At 33.4% G+C, this 11,520-nt stretch overlaps 1 protein-coding gene across 1 annotated transcript; it reads right to left on the reverse strand.

Moving 5' to 3' along the window:
• Positions 1-245: 245 nt before the first annotated feature.
• LOC141480262 (uncharacterized) lies at positions 246-4,166 on the reverse strand. Its single transcript, XM_074170136.1, has 3 exons — positions 2,420-4,166; positions 1,807-1,919; positions 246-857 (listed from the first exon to the last, which is right to left on the reverse strand). The coding sequence occupies exons 1-3, from the start codon at positions 2,597-2,599 to the stop codon at positions 389-391; spliced, it is 762 nt and encodes a 253-aa protein (XP_074026237.1). The 5' UTR covers positions 2,600-4,166; the 3' UTR covers positions 246-388.
• Positions 4,167-11,520: the final 7,354 nt, after the last annotated feature.

An 11,520-nucleotide genomic window follows, 5' to 3' on the forward strand; every position in this document is an offset into this window, starting at 1 on the left:
GATGATAAATGATGTTACATACACCCCATTCAATAGATAGATAATTTATTGATATCTCTAAAGAACTACCTGTCCTTCTATCTTACCCAAAACCTTTCGATATGATCGGGTTTTCAAATCTCACATTTTAGCTTTATACTCGATAATGGGGTTAAACCCAAAACCGGTCGTATAAATAAAATTGACTAGAGGAAATTAAAGAAAAATGTTTTTATTTATTTCATACATGGAATATGATACAAAATGGTAATATTGTTGATTTTTGTCATAAAATTTATTTATTTTAATAAATTCTCACACTGTGATAGTAGGTAAGTTCTACTATTATTGTACTACTTTAGTCAAATAAATTAAGTGTAAAAAATGTACATTCGAGATAAATATGTCATTAAAAAACCGGGCCCTCGATCAGGTTCGTCGTTTTTTTTTCCTTCTGCTCCAAACGATGCAAACGCTCCGTCAAGAGTTTACTATGCTCTTTCAGGACGTTGTTTGACTCCCTCATTTCTTCTATGATTGCCCTCAAGTAGCGATTTTCTTGAGCCATCAACCTGGAATGGGGGACATCACAAGATTCAAATTCTGTCTTCAATTGTCGTATTCGTTTCTCCAAATCTTTATTTAGCTTTTCGCTACATTCTTTGAACTTATGGAGGTTTTTATTGCCTTCTTGTAGCATCATCAGATCTGTTGTCAAATTTTTTTGTTCCCGCTCGAGTCCACCTATTTTAGTTTCGAGATCACCAGCTCGAATATTAAGACGATGAACCTCATTCTGAAGTTCACCGACATCTGCCTCCTCAACAACAGGTAAGACTTTCTTACAGGTAGATTCACTGAATCTCTTATTGTTTCTTCTGTAAAAAATGGATAATTAATATACCTCATATTGAGTTTTCATCGTCTAGAATTATATAAAAAATGTATATCTTTCAGAGTTGAAGGAACCAAATATTTGGAGAATGTGCCAGATTATATGATTACAAATTCTCTAGAAAATAGTTATAGTAATAACATAACCCGTTTTGAAGAAAAAAGAATTGAAAACTTTCTAACTAACCTCACTGCAGTTTCGTCCTATAAGGACATTTTCAAACTTATACATTAAACATTAGTTACAAATAAAAGTGATGAAAAACAGAAAGTTTTAATTCTCTTTTTCTTCATTATGATTTCCTACCACGTAGTAACGACTACAACCATCAATTTATTTATAAACCGTTTTATTTAGAATCAGTCAAATTTGATGAATTCAAAGGACAACTAAATAAATTAGTATTCGTTATAGGTAACAACACGACGAATCCCCAAGAAAGGATAATTAATTACAGAGTACTGAGACGTTATATCCATACAATTCCAATTTTCAAAGGTGATGATGAAAGTAATAAATTCATTTCACCTACTAAAATGTTCAAGACTTTGACGATCCAACCAATACATTTCTAATCAGAGCTATCAGTGGAAAAATATCAGGAAATGCTTCAATGTTAGTTTGAACTAGTAGTTTTGGAGACTAAAAAAAATCTAGTTTGTCTTGTTCAAAATATAATCATTATATGAAACATTTTTGAAATGAATCCTTCTTCTCATTCGGTTGAGAGAATTGAAAAAATTAGAAGTATAATTGCTTCAAAATTGAAATAATGGATGTAGCCGCTACTACGTGGTACGAGATCATCATGAAGAAAGAAAGAACCTTCAAATAAAACTTTCTTCGAAAGCCTTCATCCGTAGTCTAACTGGAAGAATGCACGATACAGTTAGACATCGAAATCTAGCCAGTAAAATATATGAAACACTTACCTCTCATCCTTACGGGGATCATTCTTTCCCTGTCTGGAAATCATATCGTACAAATGTGAAGATTTCCGCGATTTTGTAACGTAGACAATTGCACATGGTCCGGATCCCTCCACCTACAAATAAAACATTAGATGAAAAAGTGTCTAAACAAGAATATATATATAATCTACGAATGATGATAACATCTAGTCTATTCAATGAATAAGTTAACCTACTCGTTATTACAGTTCGGGAGACAAAAAAGTGGAGTATTTGAAATTCCAGTGCTATGTGAACATTGTTTGATAAATGATTATAATAGTGCAATTCTAAAATAGTGACAATAACACAGTGACATAGTGTTACTATATTTAGATGTCTGAAGCCTTCAGTTTGATTTTGAAATTAAAGTTTGTTATTTTGAAATACTGTTGAAGCTATGAACTTTTACAGTTTTTCAATGAATGGCAATCAATGACGGTAAAATGCGAAAGTTATTCAAATTTGAATAGAAATTCTAACCGTTGCTGTAGCAGAAGTACTTAGTAAAGACAATATCACCGAATATACTAGATTTAATTGTGCAGAGAACGATCACAATCGTAATATCACACTTTGTGTAAAATATACTCACCTTGACTGTGTCTGGCATTGAACGTAAAAACTGTTCGAGATTACTGAAGCCGTGCTTTCGAAATGGAATAGGTCCATTGATGAATTCAACGTAATCTCTTGCTAACTCTCTTATCGTCATCGACAATCCGGCAGAAGTCAAAATGCTTCGTATATTCTTCTTCGTATATTCTGAATCCATAACTCACTTTTGCCTTTCGAAAAAAAAGAATACGATATAATTCAATTGAATATTGAAATATAACTTTCACCGAAAAATTCAAAGTTTTCAAGTTGAATACAGTTCAAGTAAACTGAGAATGATTTCATCGAAACAAATAGCAGCCTTTTAAACCTTTCAGGCTGGACGGTAGTAGGTAATTTAAGACAAATCAGTGTTACCACACCATATTTCATTATTTCATATTTCAGTACTCGAGACGCTATTGCGATGGGATTTCAAATAGTAGATTTAAATATGTTTCTAAACGTCAGGATTACGTACTGATGGTGTCACATACAAAACTAATGAAATAGTTTTATGAGTTATTCTTTAAAACGGTTTTTTTCTATCCTTATTCCATCTCATTACCAATAAGATATTCACGAAATTTACATTCTTAAAAGAAGAAAATGCTTCAACTCGTGGGGGAATCGAACGCGAAGCGAATGGGTGGAGTTTCATGTAATAAAGAGTAGACGACGCCCAAAAGGAATTCACAGCTGTACTGATATTCTTCATCCAGAATCTAATGATTAATCGTCGTAGGAGTCAGAAAAGAAGTTGTAGAACATTTAAGGGCATTTTCCGAAAGAGGTGCAATATGTAGATACAACACGGCATAAAATTGTGTGATTGTTCAACATGGAGCAACACATCATCAGTTGAGAGGCATAAATTAGGTCGATGTATTCAATGAGAAGTTTGAATTCATTATTAGATTCCAGATAACAATGCTCATTTTGAAAAATGAAGGTGATTTGGTATTGTAACATTTGAAAATATATCGCATTAACAATTTTTTAGTTACAGAAATGACCTACCTATACAGATATTTATTTTTCACATTCGTGGTTTTGTCATTGAAAACAACACAAAACTAAGTTCAACCATGCACATAAGTGAAATTAGTTTTTTCCAGATTTGTGGTTTTGTTTTAGGACCGACGATATATTCCAGTCATTAAAAATTTGGGTACTGGGAGAGTATGTAGGTATCTTACTTTCTATAATACATATTTCATTCATCACCTCAGTTACTATCACTGGTAGGTCGGGATTTTAAATTCCTCCAAATTGAAAAGAGTATTTCTTTTCTATACTTATTACTATTCAATATTGTCTGAATGAGAAGGACCAACAATTTTTCTCTTTCTCTCATTATAGTTTGTTTCATATTTTATATTATGAAACACCTGCCCAAATAATGATGAAAATGTTAAAAAAATCGAGTTGTCGAGTTTTTGAAAACTCTTCTGGTGGACATGGTTATCACTGATTATATACTATCTTGTGAAAAGTTTGTAAAAACGAATACAAACCCGTAAATATTATGTTTGTTTTTGGTATTTTCCGCTACGCTCTTTGAAAGTTGAAAGAAATACTAGTAAGTAGGCAGTAAGTAAGGTTATTCATTTCAGTTAGAAGAAAGATACATATTTGTATATGACAGAAAAAGAAAAATATGGATTCATAAAATTTAGAGATTATATAATCCTAAGAGAACTAATGATAGTTACGGACACTTGAGCAAGCTTGTATTGTAGCCAGCAAACAAAATAATAATTATAATGCTATACAGGGTGTTCCTTAAACACATGCTAATATTTAAGGAGGTAATTCTTAGACCCATTTTAAGGAAAAAACGTCCTATGAACGTATGTTCTAAACGCCTTAACTTTTGAGATACAGGGTGGCAAAGTTTTCAAAAATAATCAGTTTTTTAATAATAACTGAGATAATTTTGTAGACATCTTTGGCATATTTGGTACATATGTTCCATGCCTCAAGGCGCATTTTCTGATGCACAATTTTCTTAATTTTCTCTGCCAGGGGCGTACGTACGAGTTTTGAAATGTATATTTTTGGAGAAAAAAAATACTACGCCACTGCTTTATCTTGAATTAAAAATTATTTTTAAAATCTCCATACTTGAGGATAAATTCCTTAAAAATCTGATGTGGTATCGTGCATCGACTAAAAGCAAACTAAGAGATCAGATTTGTTGCAAAATAATTGAGGATCTAAAAGGTATTTCTTTGTTGTCAGATGCACTGTTCTCAATTAAAATTACGTCATAACGCAGCACCGCTTAATAATTTTTGAAAACATAAATTTAGTTATCCTGGAATAAATGACGTGTAGCAGAATTTATTTACTGTACCTCTTGGAAATATGGAGTTTGTCGATATGTGATTTCTTTTAAAGATTAAAAGCAGAAAAAACAGCGTACCCACCATAGCAATAAAAAACGAATTCTCTGTATGTACAAACGTCAGTAGCTAATATTGATGTTGGTTTAAAGTAAGGTGTTGGTGTTAAAAACTGTCACAGCGCGTTTTGATTGATTTTGAAGTGTTATTGAAGTTATTTTGGTAGTCCGCTGTTTTTCTAAAGGGACTCGGGAAGGTAGACCTCGTGTAGTAAGAACTCCTGAAATTGAGGAAGCGGTGCTGCAAGAAATTGAGGAACATCCTGAAACGAGTACGAGGAAGATCGCTAGAACTCTGGATATTTGTCATCAAATTGTTTGGCGTATTTTGGTTGATTTTTTGTTATATCCATACCATATTTCAAGAGTGCAGGCATTACTCCCCAGAGATTTTCCACAGCGTGTGAACTTCAGTCAGTGGTATCTACAAAGTATTGCACTAAATCCGCAGTTTGAGACACAAATTTTGTTCACAGACGAAGCAAATTTTTCTCGGAATGCCATTCAAAATTTCCATAACAATCATGTGTGGGCTGAAGAAAATCCCCATGCAATAACCGAAACCCATTTCCAACACCAATTTTCGGTTAATGTATGGGCAGGAATTATAGGTGATCATCTAATAGGCCCATTTTTTCTACCAGGACGCCTTGATGGTCGTTCTTATTTACACTTTCTCGAAGAAGACTTACCTGGGTTAATGGAAGATGTGCCACTTGCGTTAAGGAATCGAATATGGTACATGCACGATGGCGCCCCTGCTCATTTCAGTGTAATTGTCCGAAACCATTTAAATACAGTTTATCCTAATCGTTGGATAGGTCGCGGAGGACCTCAGCAATGGCCGGCAAGATCCCCCGATCTCAACAGTTTAGATTTTTTTTTTATGGGGTCACCTTAAAACTCTTGTGTATAAAACTCCCGTTAATACTTTAGAAGATTTAAGAGAGCGAATAGTTGCCTCGTGTGAAACAATACGAAATACGCCGGGAATATTTGAACGGGTGCGTAATTCCATGCGTAGAAGGGCGGAAGCATGCATACTAAGTGCAGGTGGTAATTTCCAACAATTTTTATAATCAGTTTTGGTATTATTACTAATCAACAAATTTGTGCTATTCGTTTAGACTTACTGTCACAAAATAAAATAAAACTCGTTTTTGTGAAAAATTTATTTTTTTGCAGATTATGTTTTCAAATATTATTAGGGAATTGGTAATGCGTTATGAAGCAATTTTCAGATTCTCATTCATTTTAGAATTGATCTAATTTCTTAATTTGCTTTCTGTCGATTTTTATTTTTTTGAGTGAAAATCATGCGTCGGACAAAGAAATACCATGAGATCAAATTTCCTCAAAAATAAATGAGGATTTTAAAAATGATTTTATTTTGAAAAGAAAGCATTGGCGTAGTACTTTTTCCCCAAAAATATTCAATGCGAAACCCGTTGGTATGCCACTGTTTGAAAAAATACAAATTTGTGTACATCAGAAAATGCGCCTTGAGGCATGGAACATATGTACCAAATATGCGAAAGATGTCTACAAAATTATCTCAGTTATTATTAAAAACCTGATTATTTTTGAAAACTTTGCCACCCTGTATCTCAAAAGTTAAGGCGTTTAGGACATAAGTCCATAGGAAGTTTTTTTCTTAAAATGGGTCTAAGAATTACCTCCTTAAATATTAGCATGTGTTTAAGGAACACCCTGTATAATCAGACTGAATAAATCTTCTTCATCTAAATTTTTTATTAAAATTTACAACATTTTGTGTACTGCAATTTAATCAAATTCCATTTTTTGAATGTCATTCTGAATCTACTAAGCTATCGGCTGTTGGGTACGAGTTTTAGCTTTCGAACTAAACCTAATTGTACAGGTATAAAACCCAGGTCAGATAATAGATTCGATTCATGTAATGTTCGTAATAAGATATGACCCAACTTTCCTTCGTCACCAGATTATTTTCTTGACAAATAAAAATTTTATTATTCTCCATTGAAATATTATCTGACTAAGCTTTTAAGCATGCGATGAAAGGAAGGAAAAATAATGCACTAGACCTAATTGTACAGGTATAAAACCCAGGTCAGATATTAGATTCGATTCATATAATGTTCTTAATGCTTATGAGTATGCCATTAAAGGAAAGGAAAATAATGCACTAGCGAAGCAAATAGAAATTATTGAAAGGTAAAATTGGAAAATCTGGCGTCTATTAAATCCAATAAATTATATTTGAACTTATCAAAAATGTAACCATGAAAGAGGCATAAGCCTATAGCAGGGCCCCACACACAATACATATTCGTAATTTCCTTAAAAATCAATAAACATTTTTGAATTGCTAAAAAAATAACTTAAATTTTTTGTACGGAAAGGCAAATAAATAGATCATCCACTATAATAAAGGTCAAATTGAAAAGTATGTTAACAGACCGGCCAGATTTTTGAACTGTGTGTCCAAGGAGGTACTTCCTAAAGCTTACAACTTTTAAACGTTACAGTCTTCTCATTGTTGTGATCCTCAACGTGGAACAAATTCTGAAAATATCTTCCATACCTTCAGACGATCGTATCTCGAAAAACGTTGAGCAGGAAATGTTTGAATTTCAAATTCTCAATCCGTGAACCGAAATGCTAGCTACGTTTTTTGAAATCTGACAAAAACTCATATTCATAGACGATCAGAAAACAAATCTACTCTATTTCGCAAATCGCCAAAAATAAGGAACGCTCAGCGATATACACTAATAAAAATACATTCTCTTACGTTCTAGTATAGTTCGTGGGCTCACTGTGAAACATAAAATTATAGTGTGAAGGGAATCTTACTCCATTCAATTTTTATATTGCTAATTGAACAACTTTCGCAGTAATAATAGAGAATATTCAACTATGTTGCCAATTTAACAATACTTATGATGAATTGGATTTTAAGAAATAAATTAAATTACTTTATTTTGTGAATCCAATTCATTAGATAGAAAATGTAAATAAAGTTATGATAATAGAATAAAGGCAGGGACACATATACGCGGTGGCGGTAGCGGTGGCGGTGGAGTACGCGGTGGCGTTCAGACGTAACATGTACAATCAAATATGCCGTTGCACACTTGTCGTAACATGTCTACGGCCAGAGCGGTACGGCAGCGTTCTAATGCGCGGTGGCGGTGAAACATGGGCTGTTGAGTTCGACCGCTATTGAAACGCATACCGCTAGCAAAAATGTCTATAATTGAAGAAAGTGTCACTGAAAAAATTATAGAACATGTAAAGAAATGCAGGGTGTTATATGATTTATCTCATTCTCATTACAAAAATATTCGTATTAAGAAATAGCAAAAAGTTTAAATGTTGAAGGCATGGATGGTAAGTATGAAAATATTAGTGTTATTGTGTATTGGTAATTTATTATGTTGTTATGTTATGTCAATATAACTCACTGTTTAATAACATTAAACACTACAAGCTATTGAAATAATCAACAAATTGATCACGTAAATCAAAAGCATAATTAGTTGCTCTTCGTCTGTCAGCTGGCAAATTATTTAATCCCTGCACTGGTCTTGGATCATATTCAGTTAGATGATGAAAATATTCGTCTACATTCTTTGATCGTAGAAAATTGTGGAGAACAGAAGTAGCTTTCACAATACTTATTGCAGTTGGAACTTTCATTTCTAGAGGGCTAAAAAATAGCCGCCACTTTTGAGCCAAAATTCCAAAAGCGTTTTCCACGACTCGACGAGCTCGGCATAGGTGGTAATTAAATTTTTCTTTTCTGGCGTCCTGGCATACTTGTCGATAAGGAAATGGTCTCCTTAAGCACGAGCTTAATGTAAAAGCTTCGTCACCAACTAAGACACAAGGAAGTGGCTCATCCTTCCCAGGCAAAAGTTTAGTGGCAGGAATGTTAAAGGTTCCAGTTTCAAATTTTCTACCCATATTTGAAGCTTCAAAAATACCACCATCACTATTTTTTCCATAGGCTCCGACATCGATGGAAATGAATTTATAGTACGGATCCACAATTGCCATTAACACTATCGAAAAATTTTTTAAATAATAATGTAGGGATCCACTGTTTTTGGGGCACTATATAGTTACATGTTTGCCGTCTATACTTCCTAGACAGTTAGGAAAGTTCCATATATTCTTAAAACCGGAAATTGAAGTTTCCCAAATTTCTGTAGTGGGTTCTGGCATATAAATTGGTTGCAGTTCAAATTGCGCAACATACTTCTTCAACAATTTTTGAAACCGTAGAAAATCCCATTCAGAAACTGTGTCCAATGGTTTTATATGAATCTCCTGTTGCTAGAAATCTGAAACAAAATAATATTTTTTTTTGTTTGCAGGGGAACATATTAAAAAGAAGTGGAAAAATTTACGCGATAATTATGCCAAACTGGACAGAAAGCATCAGTAATTTGTCATTATAAGAAGTGGCCATGGGCTCAACAAATGGAAACATTTCGGCCATTCCTCCGGTTTGCAACAATGGAGTCTAATATTTCTCGTGCAGGTATATCGTCTGATATATTAGAGTCAAGTTAAGAAGAGTCGCCAGCTGATTCACCAGTCAATTCTTTAGAAATACCAAATGACGACAACTCAGTTACTAATGACTACGAAGTGGAATTGCCAGTTAATACTGTTCAACGTACAGAAACAGCAGACATAGAACAATTACCCACACCTCAAACTAGCAGAAAACGGAAGGTTACTAAAGTCACACCCTCTTCACAACCAAATGGTACTGAGAAAATATTAAGTTACCTTCTAAAAAGGTCGATATGCCGCAGCTGTGAGGAAATTATCTGTTCGAAGACAAACAATGATAAAATTTGGTATTGCTAAGATGATTATGGAAAACGAATTGGAACAGCAATAGGAAATCCCAACTTCGTCTGTATGTAATATTTCAAACTCGAATGCGCATTCATTGTCGGTCATGAGTTCTCCAGAATATTCGTATCATGTTCCAAATGTTCCAAATACTGAAACAATAACCTCACAATCACTATCGGCCACTGCTACTTGGTATGAAAATTTTGGCAATAGTAATATTTGACTTAAATTTATTTGTTTTCTAACTTTTGTTGCTGGGTTTCTACGTTTCTTCTGTTATTGTGTACTACGTTCCTGGCCAGTATTCAGATTTTTTTTTTGTGTTCTTACGTATTTTTGATATTCAACATAAATATACTACGATATGCACTATTTATTTTTTTTCTGCGTTTGGTTTCACTACTAGGTACCTAGTCAACAGTAGCATCTTAGAAGTAAATTTAAAACTACAAACTTAATTTGAGTCTTGTACACATTGGAATTTTTATATTTGTATGTTGCAGTCTCAAATATAACTGCGCTAAATCGTGAAACGTATTCTTTTTACTTCAAAAACTCAAATTATTTTTAAATCATCTTGACTCTTGATTTCATTTTATTTCAAATGAATGTACTGACCTTAAGGTAACTGCAAGCCGCTCTGCAGGTTCTATTGGTTCCCTGAATTTACTGTGATGTTTTCTTATATCATTCTATATACGTGCTGATATTTCATCAAAGCATTCAAAATTCATTCGAAAATAAATATAAAACCGTTTCTCATCCATTCGTAGCTGTTTATATAACGTGTGGAATTCCCCTTCCTGAAGACGCGTCTGATTTATTTCATGAACCCATTGGTTTTTCCTAAAATAACATTAAGAAAATTCAATTTTTCATCCAACACATTCGAACAAAACGTACCTTCGGTTCCTCTGATGGAGCAACTCCCGTTGTTCTTCTTCATTGGCGGCTGCCAAAAGTAATACTTCCTCTTCGAAATCCATAGGATGGATAAGTATACCTACCCAATATTATTCCCAAATGGATGTTTTGAGAGACTATACCGCATGAGTGACCGCATTGCTACCGCTCATGTATGTGTTTAGTGATTACCGCCACCGCCACCGCTGTCGCCACCGCTACCGCCACCGCGTATATGTGTCCCTGCCTTAATGCTTTATATCCTCTGAAATAAATAAGTCCACTAAGGATGAATAGAAGTGACTTTTCATATTTTATGTAATCTTAACTTAAACTTTCATTAACAACATCAATACAATCTGAGGGTTCTAATTAAGTAAGGTTCCGAATGAAAAAATAATGAAACAAGATATTTTACCAAAATCTCTTAATTTGAAAATGTGACGGAATCTTAAGTTTCTTTTTTACAGTTTTACCTTGGGTATTATGGATATTTCTATTAGTGTATTTGATACTATAAAAATTTTCATTCTTATGAATAGCCTAATTGTGTACATTTTTGGAAAATTCTCACAAGGATGAAGAAAATCTATATCCTTCATTAGGTTGAATAATATATTCGACACTGCTCCCCCAGTAGAAATTTCTGAAATCGATTGTTAAATAAACATCCCAACTGATATATAAAACTAATGAATTCATCTGGTGGTAAGCGAAAATTTCCAAACATGTTTTTTCCGTAGTATAAGCTTTAAAATAGCTTAACAGACGATTTACATCCACACATAACATGTTTGAACTTGAAGAGCTTTTTTTAAAATGTATGCACAAACGTAAATGAATGAATTCTGAGTAAATACATCTTCATTTTTATAATCATAATCCGGAAGGGCAAGTGCTGGAGAAAAGTGATTCTCATCTGATATAAATAT

Source organism: Leptinotarsa decemlineata, unplaced genomic scaffold (assembly GCF_025532065.1).
Source record: "Leptinotarsa decemlineata unplaced genomic scaffold, Ldec_3_MD MMD2_P_RNA_scaffold_7, whole genome shotgun sequence".
Classification (NCBI taxonomy): domain Eukaryota; kingdom Metazoa; phylum Arthropoda; class Insecta; order Coleoptera; family Chrysomelidae; genus Leptinotarsa; species Leptinotarsa decemlineata.